At 35.1% G+C, this 22979-nt stretch overlaps 1 protein-coding gene across 1 annotated transcript; it reads left to right on the top strand.

The window, feature by feature from the left end:
- The first annotated feature begins 2513 nt into the window (after window positions 1-2513).
- Window positions 2514-22501, top strand: GPR137B (G protein-coupled receptor 137B). The gene is made up of 7 exons (XM_032215714.1): window positions 2514-3047; window positions 10034-10083; window positions 10925-11147; window positions 13751-13900; window positions 15204-15332; window positions 20779-20903; window positions 21689-22501. Exons 1-7 carry the CDS (start codon window positions 2679-2681, stop codon window positions 21798-21800), a joined length of 1158 nt encoding a protein of 385 aa, XP_032071605.1. The 5' UTR covers window positions 2514-2678; the 3' UTR covers window positions 21801-22501.
- The last annotated feature ends 478 nt before the right edge of the window (window positions 22502-22979 follow it).

Below are 22979 nucleotides of genomic sequence, written 5' to 3' on the forward strand. Positions count from 1 at the left end.
TGCAAAGTCTCTGATTGATCCAAGAGAAGCTCTTCAAGCCGGTGACAAAAAATCCAGCCAAATGGCTGATGAAGTCGGGGCGGCTCCAAAACGGAAGGATATAGAAAGAAATGGTAACATTGTAACACTGCTACTCGGAAGCTAGACATTTGTGTATTGGAAATGAAATACTTTTTTCACTGATTATCCTGGCTTGGCACTTCAAGGACTCACAGCTTGTTTATAGAGAGTGATAAGAAGAAGAAAAAGACACAGATGTTCCTTTGAAGTAGATTTTTAACCAGAGAAAGATGAAATGTTATTGTGATGCTTAATTCTGCTAAAACCTTCTAAGCTAGAGTAGCAGTGTTTGTCAGCTGGAAATCATGGCGCAATTTCAACACCAGAAAGAAGTTTTAAATCTGCAAAAGATATTCTCAGAAATACAGAAATTATCAAATACAAGTGAGAGGATAGAGAAGAAGTTGGATTACTTAGTGCATCTAACAGTAAAATATGACGGAGAAGTTGAAGATGTTCATCAAATGGAAAAAGTGGCAGTTAAAATCAAAAAAATCAAAGAGGAAAATGAAGATAAAGAAATTAAAATTGCTGATATTTATGGTGATTGGTTTGTTTCTGAAAACAAAAAGAGTGGAATACTGAAAGAGGAATTAAATGGAGGGGAAACCTACCCCAGATGGGAAGATACAGAAGAGGAAAAAATAAAATAATTTATGGATTTAAAGAGATAAATCTTATTAGCAATAGTTTTGATAACACCACTGACAATCAAAGATAAGCAGATTAAGGAAACAGAAGAAGGGCATCGAAATTACATGTTAGATCTTATAAGCAAAGAGTTGCTAAGAGGAGTCCATACAAAGCTGATTAAGGAGATGACTAGAGGACTGATGCCACAAATGGCAGAAGATATGACATTTTTGTTACTGGACAGATATAGGTTGATAGATGGAAGAGTATAATTTAAAACTAGCTAAACTTAGCGAAATTTAGTGATAATAGATATAGTTAAATAAATAATTGATAATGATAATGTATATAATAAGTAGTGTTATGATAAGTAATAACTGGATATGAATATTGAATGGTACCCATGAAAGGAAGATTAGAAACCCTTTTGGATTATATATAAAGGTTAATAATGATAATAAAAAGAATTAAGTTAGATTCAGTTAAGTCTTGATTACTAGAGGGGGAAATGATATGATGCAGGATATAGTCAAATAAAGGAGGGATAATGATTATATATATATATATATATATATATATATATATATATATATATATATATATATATATAATCATTATCCCTCATGTATGTATGTATGTATGTATGTATGTATGTATGTATGTATGTATGTGTACAATATAAGGAAATGAGATGTAAATTGTAAACAGTGATTTGGAAAGAAGGATAGAAAACTTTGTTATTAAATATTATGGATGTTTAGCTAGAATAGGATATAAGGATTTAGTGTCATTGGAGGATTTTAGAAATAGTAAATGAAATGCCAGTATGTGGTTATGTACTACATTTTGGTATATTTTATGATGAAGGACGTTTAGACAACTATAGTCAAATGAAAATGGAGGTATGATGATGGTAACATGTATAAATATCTGAGTTAAAATACTTGAATTAATATGAATTATGCTTGATGACTGTGGAAGAGATGCACGAAAGAAAGCCTTTTGTAACCAACTGATACTTTCTACAGTATGTAAAAAAGGAAGATTTTATGTGTTGTGTTTGTTTTGAAAATAAAAAATAAAAAAAACTTTTATTAAAAAAAAGAAGCAATGGGTGGAAACTAATCAAGGAGAGAAGCAACTTAGAATTGAGGATAAATTTTCTGACAGAACAATTAATCAGTGGAACAGCTTACCTTCAGAAGTTGTGAATGCTCCAACACTGGAAGCCTTTAAGAAGATGTTGGATAGCCATTTGTCTGGAATAGTATAGGGCAGTGTTTCTCAACCTTGGCAACTTGAAGATGTCCGGACATTCGCTGGCTGGGGAATTCTGGGAGTTGAAGTCCGGACATCTTCAAGTTGCCAAGGTTGAGAAACACTGTTTCCTGCCTAGGCAGGGGGTTGGACTAGAAGACCTCCAAGGTCCCTTCCAACTCTGTTATTGTACTGTATTGTATTGTATAAGACGCGTCATCCGTTTTCCCCTTCAGAACAGTTAACATCCAGAGGAGAGGGGGGGACACAACTGAGGAGGAGGAAGATGCAAGGAGATGCGTAAATAAGATCGACAAATTAAAAGACAGTCTGGCATCTTGGACTGCGTTGGAATGCACTGAAAGCTCTCGCTCAGCAGGCCCTTGCTGAAGAACAAAGCTGTGCTGAAAACCCGGGAGCGGCCGAAGACGGAGGGGAGGGGGGGGGGCACCCTTCCATGTCCGAGAGCCAGCGAAGGAGGCGTCCCAAACAGCGGCTCGCTCCCGGCCAACTGCTGACGGAGGACGCGCCAATGAATCCCTCTGTCCTGAGATCATGTGCTTCCAGCCACCAGTGCGCTGCCAAAGAGGAAGTGCGGGTTGTTTTCGTTCGCTCGGTTCCTCTCCTGACGAAGATGAAAGGCGGCGGCGGCAGTAGTAGCAGCAGCAACAGGAGCCACCGCCGGCAAAGTTAAGCCTGAGCTCTGCCCGCCCGAATCCCGGGCGCCGATGGAGGCCCTGGAATGGGACGCGCTGAGGAACGGCAGCTTCCTGCCTACTCTGAGCCCGGCTGTGCCTCCGTACGTGAAGCTGGGTCTCACCATTGCCTACACCGTCTTTTATTCGCTCCTCTTCCTGTTCATTTACATCCAGCTCTGGCTGGTCTTACACTACCGGCACAAGAGGTTTAGCTATCAGACAGTCTTTTTATTTCTATGCCTGCTCTGGGCTTCTCTTCGGACGGTGCTTTTCTCCTTTTATTTCAAGGACTTTGTCGCCGCCAATTCTCTCAGCCCCTTCGCCTTTTGGCTTCTCTATTGCTTCCCGGTGTGCCTCCAGTTTTTCACCCTGACGCTTATGAACCTTTACTTCACCCAGGTAAGGGAAGGGACGGACGGACGTTCCCGCGCTCGGATGGCCGGATTGGCGCGGTGCTACGGCAACAGATCGCACGTCCGCGTTGTGCGAATATCTTACTTTAGATAATGTCAGGCGGGGTCATATGTTAGCTAGAACCCCCGTTTATCGAAGCTATGGGGGTTCTGGCTCGTCAAAGTGGACATTTGGAGGAGGAGCCCTAATTTGTAGACAGAGACAGTAGCAACAACAAAAAAAACTTCTTACTCAGCCAATTGGTCAGACCAGCTGATTTTACAGGCTTTCACAATGCAGCATAATTCAGCAGGAAATCGAGATCTCAGTTGCTCTTAAGAGGAGGGAGAGGAAAAATAGGATAAATCCAAGATTTCTGGTCATTAACTTTGAAGCAAGATTTCCATCAAGCTTTGTTTTTATCCACTCTGGAATAACTCCTTCCTCTTTCTCCTCACCAAAAATTACATGGTTCACAAATGGGGTTCACAGTGGATTATGTAGTGGTGTCTTTAATTTTATTTTCTTGTTGTTCCATGAGCAGTGCTGATTTTACATGCAAAGCAAATCTTTTTTTTGAACACTGGAGTGGGTGCAAAATTTTTAAATGGGATCAAGGAGATAGGAAGTCTCAAGCTATTCTTAAGGATCCTTCAGTTAACAACATGCTCAGAGAGGCAGCAACCCTGTTTTGCAGTGGTGTGTGAATAATTGAAATAATTTTGGAAAGAAATGCATATTATACACTTTTAATGTTTGAAATATCTCAAATAAATAAGGAATATTGGCGTTAAATTTCAGGCTTTGCTGAAATTTTTTTTATAGAAACAGGCAAGAAAAAAGCATTACTGAAATTTTAAAGAAGTTAGGCAGAACATTATTTTAAAATAGGAATTAGGGAGGGGTCTCATTGACTTCATGTTGTTTTTTTCAGTTAAATAGTAGGTTGATTGAAGTTTAGCTTCAGTGCTTCATATTATAATGATTTATAATTTTTATTGTGATTGTGAACTTGGACCAGAATCACTCATTAAAGGTGCCTTAATATTCGCAGATATACCAGTCTTTCATTACATGCAAATGAGACAAAGTTTTATTATTACTGTATTGAAAACAAGGATTTGCAAAAGCATTACACAGCAACCAATTAAGTTTTGGCATATTTTACTTCTTAGAGGCTAAACTGAAAGAATATAGCCAGGTTCACACATTGCATTAACAAATAGTTTTGCTATTGTTTAGTGAATAAGTAACAAGTATTTAGGTGGAATAATGCCAAAATCTATAGTACTAAGTCAAACTGCTGTTCTTGCATATTTATTTCACTGTAAATAATTCCCACTGAATATAATGGGAATTGATTCAGAGAAGCACATTTAAAATTGTGATTCAAGGAAAACATGTTTAAGATTGCTTACTATAGTCAAGAGATTCAGATAAACATCAAGCGACAAGTTTGGCTTGTAAATCTGCCTGTTGCCACAGACTACCCCTTTAACTATTACACCTACATTGTCACATCAGACATGCATGGGCAAGTGTAAAAGGGAGGCGAGGAACACACTCTCAGTCCAGAGGCAACCTTTATCCAAATAAAAAGACAGGTTGTGCTTCAGTGTGCCTTAAATCCAGCCTGCTTAGTGTGAACAAGTTACTAAATGTTAATAAAACTTAGGAAATACTTGCAAAACTGCTAAGAATTCCCTCTCTACACACTGTTTGTTAATACAACAGAATAAATACTTTAAGAGTCACTGAAATTATGCCAAGAAAGTAAAATAATTAACAAATAGTTAATTGGCATAAAAAGAGGCTGAGTTTTTCTTTCAATCTGTTATGATGGACTTTTCCAATGTGGTGTTCCTGATGTGTTGGATTTCAAATCCCATAATTCTTTATACAAGTTTAAAATGGAAAATTGACTCCTGTGACTTTACGGACACATCTATGTACTTTTCTTGGCAATGATATTGGAAATGGTTTGCCATCTCATTCTTTTACAGTACATTTCAACTTCCCATTCTAGCCTACAGTTTCTGGGCTGTCCTGATAGTCTTCCCTTCCAATACTAACTAGGGCTGATCTGCTTATCCTCTATGTCCAGACAAGGTGCTACAACCTATTGAGACAATAGTAATGAAAGTGTGGGATGGAAGGAATGAAAGAAGAAAGGCTTTAATATGTTCTTGCCTTTAAACTCTTTCTTGCAATCTCTGCCTCTATGACTGTTTATCTTAGTTGGGCTTATTTTTAGATTTTGAGCCATGATAGGCAGAGCTTAGGAGGAAGAAGTTGAAGGAAAAAAGTAGTGGAAGGCTGATATGTATCATTTTTGAATCTTACTCTTTTCTCATAATAACAGATTAACTGAATAATAGAAGGAAGGAGCCTTGGAGGTTTTCCAGTCCTAGCTCAAGCATGGGATTCTATACCATTTCAGACAAACAGACAAAACTGGCTGACAAAGTGGACAATATATTGAAAAATCCTGTGTGTATTACATATAATGTAGATCTACTCTGAAGCATTGTATTTTAAATAAATTCAATAAATAAAGTCCTTCTCCAACAAAATACTGAGGAAGCATAAACCTGTTTTCAAAACATTGGCTCAGTTCACTTCTATATCCTTTCTACTTTAGGACTAGAATTTAGCTTAGATGTTTTTCCACCTATATCAGGATTTATGTCATCCAATCTATTACACATTTTGTGGCATGAATTGTACTCTGTTCTTTTGTCATTTTTTGTCTTTTGTATAATAGAAAGTGAAGGATGAGAATACTTTCTGTCATCTATGCAAATCATATGATTGCATTTTGATGCTTGGCAAACAACTCAATTTTACCACTGTTTGCAGTGTCCTGTGGTCATGTGAGAAGAATCTGCGATTGCTTTGCTAGTTTATGATGTTTACTTCCAGTTTCTGAGCAAAAAACCCCACCCATTGGGGAAAATGGATTTGTTTAACCAGCACCGCATTCACTTAATGACCCTGCAAAAAATGTTGAAAAATAATATCTGGTCACATGATGCCTCGACTTATGACTGCAATAACTTATCACCATAATTCCAGGTTCAATTATGCTCCTAAATCAAGGACTATCTGTCCTTGGATAGGAGAATCAACAGAATATCAGGGCCGTAGGCTAGGCTGAGAAATTAAAAAAAACATCTTGGAAAAAAGCAATGGTAACTCACTTCTGGATTATTTCCAGGAAAACTGCATGAATGTGTCCATCAATCAAGATTAATCTGAGAATGTTTCAACCTTTAAATGAATACTGTTTTATCAAAGCCCTCCATTCCGTATATGTTTGTACATGAATGTTATTCTGTGTTTTTAGCCTTATCTTTAAAGCATCCAGATAAAACTGTTCAGTTAAGTCTGATTTGAACATGATATGTGCTGCCAAAAATAATAATAATTGGATGTGTTATACATCAGGGCTTTCATTTAACTCTGATATATGCCATTCATGCCCTGGCATCTCAAGGCTAAGAATCCTATTGATATGCATTGCTGGGTGCATAGAACTCTGCATGGTTATTTTTTTGTTCTTGCTTGACTATAGCATATAGAGATTGGATCATAATGTACAGGTAGTCCTCAACTTACATCAGCTTGTTTAGTGACTGTTCAAAGATACACTAGCACTGAAAAAAGTTATAAACGTATGACCACATCACCACAGTCATGTGATCAAAATTCGGATGCTTGGCAACTGATTCATACATTATAACAATTGCAGTGTCCTGAGGTCATGTGATCCCCTTTTGCAACTTTCTGACAAGCAAAGTCAATGGGGAAGTCAGATTCATTAATAACCGTATTACTAACTTAAACTGCAGCAATTCACTTAACAACGGTGGCAAGGAAAGTTGTAAAATGGGGCAAAGCTCACTTAACAAATTTCACACTTAACAACAGAAATGTTGGGCTCAATTGTGGTTGTAAGTGAAGGATTGCCTGTATAGAAGTACCCTCCATGGTATTATCTCTAGTTGTACTGGACTACAACTCTCATCATCCTTAAGCATATTGCTTTTGAAGAGTTTCCTGTGCAAAGTTGGGAGAGATTAATTACAGTTTGATCTCCATTTTTAGATTAGTAGAAACAAATGGAGATTTAGAGGATAATAAAAAATATTGGACAATATGATTACTGAATGTTTATCAAATCCAATATGATGTGGCCTTCCTACCATTGCTAGGCTCTATCCCTGGACAAAGAATCATAGACATAGCCAGACCAAAATCTATATGACTATACATCCCATTTCAAACTGACTTTTCCTATGACTCAGTCTTAGGCTAAATTGACACTAAAGAAATTCCTGGAAAATCAGATCACCCATAGGATTCACAGGCTAGTTTGAATGTCCACTCTTTAAATTTGTTTATCCATATCTAGAAATGCCTCTGTATGTTTGGTGAATATTTCTTCAGTTTTCAAGTGGTTTTGAAGAGAGATGTAAGATGAGTTGCTAACACATCCACAAGGCTGAAGTTTCTGGTGAATTAAGCTAGCGGGGGTGCCTTAGGTTTGTGAGATACATGTATGATGGTGGTATTTAAAGGAAAAAGAATTGCTGTTTCTTCAGCACATGGCAAGGAATAATACTACTCCATTATGAAACTTGTGCGTTGTGAATGGAAGAAGAGACGTTATTTGAAGGATTACAGATGTTTTACTACTTATAGTAGTGTAACTGTAGCACCAATTACTGTCATTTCAGTTTGTTAACAGGGCAGGGATGAGATTTTTCCTTCTAATTCTCAGCCACCCATCAACAGAAGTGAAGACAATCATGGTTCATCTGTTTCTGAAAATGTTGCCAGGGTAGAAGTGTTCAACAATCAATTGTGCATGATAGCTATAGAAGCTATAATTTCCCCAAAGAACCATCCTAAAAACAGCTGGGGAAGGGAATATTCAGGAAAATAGTATAATGGAGATGGGTTGAGAAGAGCACACATGCAATAAAAGCAGCCCTAAGCCAAGCCAACTGATTGTAAAGATTGGCTCAAGATTATAAAGATTATATGACCTATCATATAATATTAAGAAAAGAACTGATTATTTGTGACTCTTTGTTTGATTCTTAGTAAGTTGTGAACTTGGAAATATTTTATTTATTTTTGTGTATTATTATACTTCTATGCTGCCCATCGCATTGAGGCGACTCTAGGCCTCATAAACTATAGTCATACCATTAAAATACCATGTAAAACATTAAAAAGAATAAGAACCTTACATTTAAAATTAAAATTCAGTTAAAATTCAGTTAACCAGATGGAAAGGAAAGGAGCAAAGTGAGTATGGGGAAGGAGGAGGTAGAGTCTGACAAATCCATGTGCTCCTCTCCCTTTGGAGTACCTGGCCATGTGGAAGTGTCAGGACTTCAAATCCAGAAATGAAGGTGCAGATCTCATGGGGGGGGATTATTTAGTTCTTTTACTAACGGGGGGGGGATGTCAGCATTCAAGGATATTGAAGGAAAATTTTGAGAAAAGGTGTTTTCTCTCCAAAGATATATCACTTTGAATGTTATTAAGCATGATTAATAATTATGAGTAACAGATTGTCTGTTTGCTTCTGAAATGCATGACAGCTCTAAGTAGTCTCAAAATATGTAGACTTCAACTCCAAAACTTCCTCAATCATCAATGAGATTTCTGGTAGCTGAAAGCTACAAATCTGAAGTGAGACCAGTTTGAGGAAGCTTGTGTTACAAAGATACATGGAAGGGAAACTGCAATTTCTGATAATACATTGAACATGGAAAATAAATAAAATTATGTTACTTTACTTTTGTAAAGTTATATATGTGGCCTATTTATATATGCCCTGCTCCTACTTTTGCTATGTTATATAATGCAACTTTGAAAAAATATTGTGATGCCTTTGAGGGTTCTTTTTAACGGAGAGAAGGGTGAAATATTTCCTTTGTTTAAAAAGAACTGAGTTAGAGTACCCATTTGCTGTGACTAACAGAATCTCCTCTAATTAAAAAAAAACGCAATCTACAAGCAAAAAGCTAAAGATAGGGAAGTCCTGGGCAATAGTCAGGAAGGGTAGATGACAATCATGAAAGGAAGCATTGGTGCTTTTCTGACCTGCATGAGCCTCATTTGCCCCATTGATCCTTTCTCTGATCTTCGCATGGACAAGCACCTGGTCTGAGAGATTATCAAGCAATCCCAGGGTGGTGAGCTGGGCTGGAAAGTTGAAGAGCACTCCAAAGGAAGATAAGTGGCAAAAATACCAAGAAATTAAATGGCTGAATCCAAGCAGTCCCTACAACTTGAACTCAATCAGAGACAGTGTTTCCTATTTTAATCTTGGAGCATAAGCAATCAGACCACCACAGAACTACTAGATAGGTTAGAACAGGAGTCCCCAACCCCAGGGCCACAGTCCACTACTGGGCCGTGAGGTGTTGAAAACTGAGCCGCCCAAAGTTGTGGGCAAGTACGCTCACACATGTGCATTCCCCCTTGCGCAAGCAGTTGTCAAGCATGTGCCCCCCTGTCTTGCCCATCACTTGCCCAGAACCATCCCCTCTCTTCCCTCCCCGCACCAGTCTGCGAAGCCAGAAAGTTTGGAGAACCTGGGGTGACACACAAGCACTACTACAAAATTGTTTCCTTTCAAAACAACCTGACATTGAATGGATGATCATAGTCTTCATTTTTGCTTGGTTTCTCTGATTGTATACAAAGCTACTTTCGCTTCTGCAGGATTTTTTTTTTGTCTAGGATAAGATATATATTTCCTGTAAACACACTGATGAATAAAATTTTGCTGCCACATAGAAAATTGTCTATTTGCAAATTTTTAAAGCAAGTGTGCAGGAGCTCTGCAATGGTTTTGCTATGTACGTATGTGGCCATGTCATCCATCTGAAATATAATGAACTCGCAGTACAAGAGAGTACCAGCCCTACTATGCATTGCATGTTTAATAACACAGTCTCATTTTCTTACAGGTGATTTTCAAAGCTAAATCTAAATACTCACCAGAATTACTTAAATACAGGTAAAAACATATTTCCAACATGAATGAAGGGGGGGGGGAAGCAGTTGCATACTATAGGGACATGTTTTATTTTATTTCTAGGAATAAAAAACATGTCCATGTATTTTTGAAAAATAACAATTATTTTTATTAATTTATTTAGAGAATTTACAAAGCTACCTATTTGCTGTATATGCATAACTCTGGGCAGCTAATAACAATAACTCTAAAATACATAATAAGACCTCAAAACACAAATACAAACCAAGTTAAAAATAGACAAAATACAATAGCTGGGCACCATAAGAAGCTTACAATTATATTGGGCTCATTACCATCCTAGTCAACTCCTGCAGGGAGAGTCAGGTATTCACTGCCTTCAGGAAAATTAAGAGGGTTTGGGCCTTCCAGACCTGGGGGTGGAAGGTTGGGGGGAAGAGGCTGTTCCATGATAGGCACCATGACTAAGAAAGCTTAATTACTTTTAATAAATTACAATTATATTTAATTTGTAATAATTTTCTGAGAAAATTGAATTAAGATTTAGTTAAGCTACAGACTTGGTTTGTGCAAGCTACAATGATTTGTCGCTTTAGAAATGTCAAGATGCAGTCCAATGTATTCCTGAAAATTCAGTGATAGGAAATTTGGGTTACAGAATCAAGACTCTAAAATTATTTTATCATAGAGAGCATATTACGCACTTCTGGAAAAACTGAGCAACACAAAGCCTTTTTTAAGCAGCCTGGAATCCCAACACACCTGGAAGATACCAATTTGGGGAAGACTGATTTAGTATTCTACTAATATTTGCTAAAATAATAATTGTAAAAGTAATACTATTTTCCCTCTTCTTGCTTAGGTTACCCCTCTACTTGGTGTCTTTCGTGGTCAGTCTACTTTTCCTGCTGGTGAATTTAACATGTGCTGTGCTTGTGAAATTAGAAAATTCAGAAAGGAGGATAATTGTATTGGTCAGGGTTGCTATAAATGACACTCTTTTTGTACTCTGTGCCATCTCACTCTCCATTTGTCTCTACAAGATTTCCAAAATGTCCTTAGCAAATATTTACTTGGAATCCAAGGTAAAGTACCTCTTAGTTTTTTTGTGTTTTGTATGTATTTTTGTTTATTACGGGGAAATCATTCCAATACAGATAAGTGAATGGTATCTTGTTCATGAATGGAAGGATTTTTCTTCAGTGTCTAATCAAGATTAGTGGGGGTGAATCCAATTGATAGTTTATTTTATTTTTTTATAAAGTTGTAAAATTGATGTTTGTAATCAGTTTAAAGGCCATAGCAAGCCACCTCTGAAAACATTTTTTTTAAAAAACCTACATACTTGTCTATGTATTTGCCAGGGCCCCCGACTAACTTGATGACATCCACATCCACATATCAGTCTAAAAGCAACCAATTACAGGTTTTACCCAATCAGCTAAAATTATTACATTCCATTTAAACAACTCTGAAAACCTCTAAATGTCCTAAGTAAAAATAAACCCTTTTAAAAACTTTAACAAAAGAAGGGCTTCATTGGCAATAGTCTTATTCTATTATCCAGATCTAAGGAAAAAGCAAACTTAGTTGTTGTTAGGTGATGAGATATTCTGACCTAAATTTCAGTTTATTGTAAAATATCAGAATTATTTTGTTCAGTTGGGTATCAAATAGCATTTTTATTATAGTTTTCTCCAAAACCAGATTGGTATAGGTATATCCAGGACCACACTTTGTTCTCTCCAAATCTCCAGAAGCAAACTTAAACATCTTCAACTTACAACCACAATGGAGCCCAACACCGCTCTTGTTAAGAGAGACATTTGTTAAGTGAATTTTGCCCCATTTTATGAACTTTCTTGCCACAGTTAAATGAATCACTGCAGTTGTTAAGCTAGTAGCATAGTTGTAAAGCGAATCTGGCTTCCCCATTGACTTTGCTTGTCTGGTCACAAAAAGTGATCACATGACCTTGGGACACAGTAACAGTCTTAAGTATGAACCAATTGTCAAGCATTTAAATTTTGATCATATGATCATTGGAATGCTGCAAAGGTCTTAACTGTGAAAAATGGTCATAAGTCACTATCAGTGCCATTGTAACTAAATGGTTACTAAATGAATTGTTGTTAAATTGAGGACTACCTGTATTGAGAAAAAAATACATCTGAAAGAGCAGTTTTTTGTCCTGTGGATACTTTCTTGAGAATATGTTCTGCTTAGATTGTTCTGAAACAACATATAAACATGAATAGTAGTCAGGAAATGTATCCTTTGAATTATAAAGTTCACTTTGTCCAATATTGACAAACTGCAATTTTCACACCAATTTGCATAGTATTTGCTTTTTAAGAAATCACCAATTTGTCTAGCATAATAAACCAATGCAATTTAATGAAAGTTGCCAAAATAAAAAGAATATTAAATCATTCTGAAGACCTAGCTCAGAAGTCAATGAACTTTTAAAGTTGGTGGAAGCAAAAGATACAAAAAAGTTTCATGTTAAAAATGTTTTAAACATTCCGAGTGCCCCAAATCTAGAATGCAGAGATTTTATGAGATGGGCGTATGTCTCAACCTTTCAGCAATTTTGTCACTGAACAACGTATACTGGTATTTTAGATGCCATGATCTGGCATTTTCAACATCCTATCCAATCAGATGACTGAAGGACCATAGTCTAAGATTGGGAACAATAAGGAACTTCCATCTGTCACTTCTCAGCAGCTAACCAAAGACTGTATTATCTTTCTCATTTCCATCACTGAAGATTTAATGAAGGAATAAGTGGACAAAAGAGGCTTTAGAACCGATTAAGGAGACTGCTTATATTCTTACTTGGAACGAAGACAGGCTCTTTCTCTTTCAACACTGAGAGTGCTATTGTTTATTCCTTGAGATTTTATTCTTTCCAAAAGGTTCTATAAAGATAGAGAAAAAAGTGTCTTTTTTTCAAAGAAATCTTGGTTCCTTCTATTTTAGAGGGTTTTTGTTGTTTTTCTCTACAGGGATGATATTATAGGGGCTAATTGTCTTTGATTAAGGAAACTTCCCTTTAATTAAATTATCTTCCTATCTTTCATACGGTAGTATTCTGTTATTAGAAATGCTCTAATTTATGCCCAATTGGTAGTCCTAATGCGACTGCAACTGTTTTATGAACACAATTTTGCAACTGTTATAATTACTTGCTGGACAGTGCAATGATTTGTAACAAAATAATCCTTGCATTTGTTCTATTTTATAAATTACATTTAAAAAAGATGCTGAACATTTTCCAGGTGTTCAACAGATATGCATAATGTATAATTCCTGCTCAGCTGGTTAATATCAGCATATATATCCTCCTGCTCAAGAAAAAACAGACTGAATTATTTGCAGATCTTAAAACTTTTTTCTGAATTATGTTAACTTCTTTTTTCCACTATGATGTGATATATTTTTTCAAGTGTGGAACATTAAATAGCAATGTTTCCTTGTTTTTTTCCTTCTACCCTGCACCACCAAAAAAGATTGTAAGGTATCAGCACTTTTTAGATTCCAGCAGAATTACAAAGCACAAGGTTTAGTATGGTCCAAAATTACTTGAGATTTGACTACACATTGTCTCTCAAACTAGAACCTTGAACATTTCGTGATCAGTAACAATTGTGTTTTAATATCTGTGTTTTAATATTTTCTCTAGGGATCATCAGTATGCCAGTTAACATCAATAGGAGTAACTGTTATACTATTGTATACCTCAAGAGCCTGTTACAACCTGGTTATTTTATCATTTTCTCAAAATAAGGCAATGAACTCTTTTGATTATGATTGGTACAATGTATCTGATCAGGCAAGTACTGTGTAGCAATTTCTTCTAACAATACAGTGTTCATTTAGATACTTATACTTAATGATATAAAAGTAAAAATCCTTCCTCCCCGTTCCCACATCATTGCAATTTCCAGTTTAAGATCTTTTAACTATATACAGTATGTCAAGAAAAAAAAAGATTACAAGACTACTGGCATCATTTTTATAAAAATGAGAATGGAATCTTCAGTGGAGGATTGAAGGAAATGTTTATATGTGACTGAACAATCATAATCTAGAGTATGTTAAAACCAGGGAAACCATAAGCCACTTTGCCCTTTGCAAAAAAAGATTTACTTTGAAAAAATCATAATGGGTGGTGTTGAAATGTTAGGTTTTCTATAATTTTAATGGCGTATTGTATACCAGTAATACTTTAGCTAAGGGGAGTTTTAAATTTCTTTTTTAAGTATAATATTTATTGTCATTGTACTTAAATAAAACGAAATTGGTTTCCATTCATTTGGTTTAGCTTTGTGATGAAAAGTTTACAATATATCAGATAAGCCAATGGGAACCTTTCCTATTCTGGATTAACAATTTTGAAAAAAGGGGATTGTGTAACAGGAAGAGTTAATCCTGTTATGTATTTTAAAATGTATTTAAATGTGGCATGCTTTCAAGTGATTCATATGTAGATTACCTATGTGTAAATCAATCTGACTGATTCTGGATTAAATCAATTTATCCATGATTGATTCAGGCTACAGTTTAACACTTTGAAGCTATGTTTTCAGAATGTATCCTCCTTAGATATATCTCTTTCTAATACAGATTGTAGTATTGATACAATGCATTAGTAAGTATTCACTAATTGAAATGTTCTGACCCAGACCAGAGAGACAATTTAGGACCAATTTGCTTAGTAATTTTGATAAATCCAATAAAATTTGACTAAATCCATTTTTTTTAAAAGAATAGTTGAGGAGAAAGCAATGAGCACAGCCAGTTCCAATCAAACTGAGTCTAAAAAGCGGGAGCATGCTCCTCAGAGGCGATGACATCACTTTGGTAGACTCAGTTCTATTGGTTAATGATTGAGTTAACCCATGCATGACCGCTGTCTCTACCAACTTTGGAGAATGTGCTCAGCAATAAGTATTGATAGGACAGATAGATGCATATTTGTTTATTTAGGCTGAGAAAATTTGGAAAATATCTAGATTTGGAAGCTGCAAAAATCTTAGAAAATTGCTTGCCAGATAAAGTTTTATCTCACTATCTGCTTACAAATATTTAATACTTGACTATTTTAAACAGTTTTCCCTTTAATTTTGTAACAGGCAGATCTGAAATGCCAGTTGGGTGATGCTGGCTATATAGTATTTGGAATAATCTTGTTTGTGTGGGAACTTCTCCCCACTTCCTTGGTGGTGTTTTTCTTCCGTGTTCGAAATCCTACAAAAGACCTAGTAAGTTACATATGTGTCTTAATGTTTACTTATTTTAAAGGAAATGACTAAATTAACTGTTGCAAAACCTAAGTGAACATTTTTTAATTTGCTTTTAAAATATCATTGTGGTCATGACACCTTAGTAAATAGTCTCAGATGTTTATTTATTGCATCACTCCCACCCTGTGAAATAAGTATTTCCTACCTGCCAATGTTACTATCAAGCTCAAGCTAGAATCCTGTTCTTTCATACAATTGCCTAAGGAAGCTTACATGCTCTTCTCAGAGAAAAATGACCTAAAAAGGGAATAGAATAATTCTTTGGGGGGAGGGTTGTTACCATTTGCCATCTTCAAAAAGCAGCTGATATACTATTTCTTCTTCTCTTATTATGAATATATCTGAACAAGCTTGTGTGTGTGAGGGGGTAGGAGTGTTAGTATTTATCGCTAACATCAGTTTACGCTAAGTTTTACCTTTTCAAATGCCAACTCTAAAATTTTGGCAACATATATCTTGGAGTCCTAGTGGACAACCATTTAAATATGAGCCAGCAGTGTGCAGCAGCTGCCAAAAAGCCAGTACAGTTCTAGGCTACATAAACAGAGGATAGAATCAAGATCACGTGAAGTGTTAATACCACTTTATAATGCCTTGGTAAGGCCACACTTGGAATACTGCATTCAGTTTTGGTCACCACGATGTAGAAAAGATGTGGAGACTCTAGAAAGAGTGCAGAGAGGAGTAACAAAGATGATTAGGGGACTGGAAACTAAAACATATAAAGAACAGGAACTGGGTATGTATAGTTTAATGAAAAGAAAGACTAGGGGAGATATGATAGCACTGTTCCAATATCTCAGGGATTGCCACAAAGAAGAGGGAGTCAAACTATTCTCCAAGGCACTGAAGGCAGAACAAGAAGCAATGGGTGGAAACTAATCAAGGAGAGAAGCAACTTAGAACTGAGGAGAAATTTCCTGACAGTTAGAACAAGTAATCAGTGGAACAGCTTGCCTTCAGAAGTTGTGAATGCCCCAACACTGGAAATCTTTAAGAAGATGTTGGATAACCATTTGTCTAAAATGGTATAGGGTTTCCTGTCTAGGCAGGGGGTTGGACTAGAAGACCTCCAAGGTCTCTTCCAACTCTGCTATTGTATTGTATATCTTTCTTGGTGATTTGTCTCTGATTTGTGTTTGGGTGTGTGTAATTTTTAAACTTTCACTCAGCTTTTGATTATTATTTTTTTCTTTTTTCTCTTTTTCTAATTACAAATAGTCCTCGACTTATGACAATTCAGCCCAAAATTTCTGTTGCGAAATGAGACAGTTGTTAAGTGAGTTTTGCCCTATTATTTGACCTTTCTTGCCACAGTTCTTAAGTGTATCACTGCAGTTATTAATTTAGTAAGATGGTTGTTAAGTAAATCTGGCTTCTCCCTTGACTTTGCTTATCAGGTCACAAAAGATGATCACATGCCTAAAGACACTGCAACCATCATATATATATGTCAGTTGTCAAGCATCTGAATTTTGATCATACGACTATGGGGATGCTGCAATGGTCATCAATCAGTATGAAAATGATCATCAATCATTTTTTTCAGTGCTGTTGTAACTTTGAACAGTTGTAAATGAACTGTTATAAGGACTACCTGTATTGGTAGTTTAATTCTTGCAAAATTTGCTCCATTTACAGTAAGACTTTAATATTAAATAACTAATTTAAGATCAAAACCTTTTAAGAAATAGTGTGCTGCAAGTCACTGATTTTTTAAAATGTTTTATTCAACTTTATATAAAATCATAATGTAGATATCCTAAATTGTAATTAATATTGACTGAAGACCTTCTTTTCTTCTCTATTTTCATTATTCTTATCTAAAGAATAGAATGTCAATAATATTTAAGTATATTATAGAAAAGTTATTATATTGAAATAATACAATATATCAAGATTTATTGTAGCAAGAGAGGAAAAAAGATGTAGCCTCATAACAGCATCTTTTGTTCCTGTATGATGTATTTTGGCATTACATTCCTAATCTGTGCTTCTGGAAGATTTGGGGATTTGACTAGAAGGCTTCCAAGATCCTTTCCAATCCTTTGATTCTATAACTCTAAAATAATACATTTTAAAAGACATCCTATCCATCTAGTGCCCATTACCTTTGGTTCTTTGTCATAGCTAATCACAAACAATTACAATATTCTTTATCCATTTGCAGGTATCAATTCCATTTGTTCTGCTCTGAAGTGCTCCTATCTCTCATATATTGTTCATCATGGTCTCCCACTGTAAGAGCATTCTTGATGGTCTTAAAGCTCTTCTTAAATTCTATCAGCACAGAACATCTTGCTTCTGGTTCATCAGTGTTTTCTACAGAGTAAGGTCCCCTCCATTCCTTTGCTTTTAACATCCACCCCCACCCTGTCCATTTCTTGTTTTACTGCCTCATTTGATTGATCCGAGAAAAGTTTGATCTTTTCTGAGTTGGAATACAGCCACTCACTGTTCTAATCCTCTACTTCTTTTTTTCTTAGCATTGTAGTGTAGTTGCATTTGTTGCATATGCATGCTTTATTTTGTGCCAAGGATACAAACTTAATGGAAGCATTGCTGGTAAACTGTGATAAACTCTGTCCATTTTCAACTTCAGTTACAAGGACTGTAAGAGGTTTTTGGAGATAAAATTCTTTTACAGCCCTTCTGTAAAATTCCTATTTTCCATTTGCTCATTCATTCATATTCATCAGCCTTTGTATTCATTGAATTTATATTCATTAGTTTTCCATTCCTTTCATCTGCTTCTGCTTACTCAGCAAGAAGCATTACTCAATCATCTACAATTAATAATCAGCAATTCCGAAGGCAAACTCTTTATAATTAGCAGCTGTAAAAAAATGTTTCTTTCACTTCTCATAATTGAGGACATGGTAATTCATAACTTCTTTGACATTTCTCCCTTGTATTTTTCTTCAGTTCAATCCCACTCCTAATTTTTGTTCATTTTCCTTGATTACTTGGGGAACTTGCTCCCTAGCAACTATCTATCTTATATTATTTGTACAGTGTCTGTTGCACAATATTGTTTGTACCATTTCTCAAAAACAAAACATTAGGAGTGTACATATAAATATATGGAGATATCTGTGCAATCTCAACATGCCATGTTTTCTGGTAGTAAAAAAACCAACTGTCAACAGAAAATTCTTCTCTTAAGTTTTCTTAAGTTATCAATATTACATATTCTGGCAATAAGCCACCAGAAGGCTTAAAGTTTAAAGCAATTCTTATCTGCATAAACAAAAGTTTATATGGGAAAGGAAAAATAGTTAATTCAATTAGTTATAAAATTAATAGAAGATGAAGGCTAATGTTTTATTTCTATCAATATAACTTTGCAGTGGAAACAATTTTCACAGAGGTTTTTCCCCATTATTTCTGTTTTGCCATCCCCATAAATCTGTCAATGTTTCATCTGCAAATAACATAAACCTCACCACTAGTAACACATTCTAAAGAGAGCTAAATATACATTGAATCAGAGTTTTATCTAAAAACAAATTAAGATAATCTTAAACTAACCAACATACCAGAATGCCACTGAAAATATACGTTATATATAATTTTGTATATGCGGCAGATAAAGGATTTCACTGATATTATGTATGATCTAATCAGATTTTTATTTGAAGTTATATATTCAATTGTAACATCAGGAGTCTAATAGCAGGTGATTGATAGATCTAAATGAAATGAAAAACTAAAATATCTGGATATCTGTGAAAAAGAGGAAGTGGCTGATTATTTTGATGTAAATTTAATGTAAATCAGACCATTCCTCAAACTGATTGGTAGAAATTTTTATTTGAGAAATTGAACAGTCAAAGTAGTTGAATTACTAGAAAAAAATTGGAAAGGCTCCTTCCAAACATAAAATATCTTCTAGTAAAGGAAGGATAATTGATCGTTTATATGTAAAGCATAATGTACAGGACCCCTAAAACATTTTGTTACTTGTAGCTGTTTAGAGATAACTTTAAAAATCCTGCTGGATCTTAAAAAGTACTCTCAGAATAGCAAGAGTTCCTTATCCTCCTTTTGCCTTGAAAAAAAAATTCAAACTATAGACTAGTCAGTCTGACACTGATACTAGGAGAACTCTAGAGCAAATGTTAAAGGGATTATCTGTTACTATCTTAGAACAATGTGATAGTTATCAGAAATAAACACAGATTTGTCAAGAGTCTTGCCAGACCAATCTGATCTTGCTGTTGACTATATAACTTCTATAAGATTGTTGACCTATCTTAACATTAGCCAAATATTTGATAAAGTCCCACATGTCATGCTGGGATGTATCGGGTGTATGGCATGACAATAAGTGGCCTGGTGTGAAAATTATATTCAGAGTATATATACTCAAGAGTTTATCATACTGCTGACAGTTATCAAAAGGAATGCCACAAGAACCAGTCCTGGGTCCTCTAATCTTCATTTATTAAAATAATCGCTTGTTCGAAGCAAATGGTATACATATTAAATCTTCTGATAAAACACATATCCAGAGGATAGCTAATATACCAGAAGACCAGATTATCATTCAAATTATTTTGATAGTTTGTAGGCTGAAAAAAACAGTAAAATATAACAGAAGGCAAGTAGAAAGATCATCACTTATGAAACAACCATTAGATGCACAGACTATAAATACTACTTGTGAAAAAGATCTTGGAAAAATAATTGATTGCAGAGCAGCTGTATGAGATTCGTACAAAAAAAGGAAAATGTAATTATACTTCTGAATTTATACTTCCCATGACTTGGGGGTTAAAGAAGTGTAACCCCCAAGTCATGGGAATTAATGGTTGTACTGTATTATTCTTGGCAAAACCTGACTTCAAGTTTCTGTATCAAGCCTAGGTACAAACTTTAAAAAAGATACAGAAAAAATTACAACCAGGTGTAGATAAGGCAAGCAGGATACACAAATAACTAGAAATGAAGTTCTAGGAAGAGAGATTGAAGGAGTTGGGTATGTTTAGCATTGAAAAAACTAAATGGTGATATGACAGTTTTATTGCAACATCTTTAAAAATGTCACATTAGAAGGTCAAGGCTTTTACTTTCTTAAAGAATAAAAAAAAGGGTTTAAGTTACAGAAAGGCAGAATTCAACTGAATATTGGGGGCTAACCATAAGAGCAACAGTAGGACCAGTAACCCAGAGAGATCATGGACCCCGAAACTGGCTAATTCATGGGAAAACAACAACCATCTGTCAAGATACTTCACTTTGGATTTTTTTACTGACTAGGGGTTAAACTTGATGATCTAAATGTACCCTTCTAATATATGATTCTACGCATTTACATTTTTATTTTTAAAAAGAAACCAAAGAACAGATTTCTACAACAACAAATAGCTTCAATTATAAATAACTTTTCTTTTTTCTCCAGACGAATCCAGGAATAGTACCAACTCATGCTTTTAACCCAAGGACTTATTTCTTTGACAATCCTCGCAGATATGACAGTGATGATGATTTGGCATGGAGCATATCACCACATAGCATATATGGCAGGTAGGACAAACATGTGTATAGACCTTACAAAAGAATGGCATAACTTTACAAAGGGCTTCAGGTCCTAGAAAAATGCAAAAAAAGTATGCAGGTAGTGTTTTGACTAGAACAATTGGTGAAACGGATAACCACATTCTTTAAAAAAATCCCATTAAAAGTGGACTAATCAATTACACAGGTAAACAGACTTGTGACACAGACTGATAATTTGTTTACTATAATTATGCATATCTTTTATGCATATCTCTGCAATCAATTACCATAGCAGATTATATGCCGCACAGTATACTTTCTTTAGGTTTATATAAGTTTAACCTTGTTTGTATATGCCACAGAAAAATCTTGGGGGGATTTACACTTTCTATCAATAAATCATACAATTTAGAAGAAAAGGAATTACTTCATCAATGAACCAATCTACACAAAGAACTGAAAAGACAATCAACCTAACAGGTTATGAATGTTGCAAACATACATCATCACTAAGCAAAATATCTTTGGTACTATTCCTTCTTTGTTAATCAAAATTACTTTTGTATAAATAAAAAAATAAAAAGTGAACTTTTTCATGTCCCGGATTAACAGCTATGTATAAAATTTAGGCCAAGCAAATGTCTAGTCAGATGCACTTAGAATTTATTCCAGGAACAGGAGTGAAGCAAATAGGTCCAGTCAGAATATGACTGGTAAAATGCATCTGAAGAGCTTTATAAAATTGCATAACTTGAAACACTGATAAACTTTCACTTTTTTTTTTTACAAAGTCCATTGTTTTTATCTTTTAGCTTCTCTCCTGAATCCTATGACTGGGGATATCTAAATAACAGCTTAATGGTTCAAGTTGGATCCCTGCAACATGATTTCATATCAGATTCTCAACGCCGAAGTCCAATATAACAACAGACCAACGATAATCCCCTTTATTCAATTTTAGTAAGAAGGATTGCTTTGCAAGGACTTACATACTTAAATTATGTACAAAAGAACTGAGTCTGATTTTATGTTCAAAATATTTGAGTTTTAAAGATCTGAGTTGCTTGAAAAAAATCTGTTACAAAAATTGTTTGAAAAACTTAAATTTTGAAAAAATGTCAAATTTTCAAAATATGAATATGTATAGACCTGGTAGTGTTTAAATTTTTAATTTAATTGTACAATATGATGCCCAGTGAAACCTATGTTGATAGGAGTTTTTGACCTGTATTAACACGCAAATTTAATTATTTAAAATGTATTATTAGTTTTAGTAAATTGGTCATTAAAATAATTTTGTATACATTTGCTCATGCATGAGTGAGGTGACAAACAGATTGGAAGAATTGTTTTGTCCCACTAAGATTGTCTTTATTTCGACTTCCTGTCTTTCTTTGATTATACTGGGAAGCTACTAACTTTAAAAAACACAAAAGAATTTGCCCTGAGGTTACTGTTTACTGTTACTGTGTTAGCTTCAGCAGTCCATATAATAAATTGGAGTTTACAGTACTGACTTGTCATGGATAGATCTTCTCTAAAACAGTGAACATAAAATTTTTATTTGCATGCATACTTTGCTTCTGGACTACATTTCTGAATTTTCTTCACTTTGGACATTCATTTATAAGGAAAAACAATCCAATCTATCTATTATTTTTCAAAACAGAGCGAAGAGTGTACTTCTTACTTTATCTCCTGCCATAGTCAGTCTACCAGCTTATGACTCGTCCAAAAAAATACATCTTTGTACACATGCCATATATAGTGTATGCAAATTAAATATTTATGAAAAATGTTTATACAGGTGGTTCTTGACTTTCAACCATTCATTTAGTGATCATTTAAAGTTTCAATGGCACTGATGAAAAGTGATTATGATTGTTTTTCACACCTTATGACCATTGCAGCGTCCTCATGTGATCAAAATTGTCATGTGATCAAAATTTGGACCCTGGACAACTGGCATGTATTTGTGACGGCCAGTGTCCCAGAGTCATGGGATCACCTTTTTCAAAGACAGGGAGAAAGCCAGATTCACTTAATAACAGTTTTACTAACTGAACTACTGCAGTGATTCATTTAACAACTGCATAAAATGTG

The sequence above is a fragment of the Thamnophis elegans genome, chromosome 4 (assembly GCF_009769535.1).
Source record: "Thamnophis elegans isolate rThaEle1 chromosome 4, rThaEle1.pri, whole genome shotgun sequence".
NCBI lineage: Eukaryota > Metazoa > Chordata > Lepidosauria > Squamata > Colubridae > Thamnophis > Thamnophis elegans.

What these genes read in the sequence shown, in the direction of transcription:
- GPR137B (XM_032215714.1), top strand. Translation starts at nt 2,679, where the DNA reads ATGGAGGCCCTGGAATGGGACGCGCTGAGGAACGGCAGCTTCCTGCCT. An exon ending in TGAACCTTTACTTCACCCAG is followed by an intron (nt 3,048 to 10,033) that starts GTAAGGGAAGGG and finishes ATTTTCTTACAG; the next exon opens with GTGATTTTCAAAGCTAAATC. An exon ending in GGTACAATGTATCTGATCAG is followed by an intron (nt 13,901 to 15,203) that starts GCAAGTACTGTG and finishes ATTTTGTAACAG; the next exon opens with GCAGATCTGAAATGCCAGTT.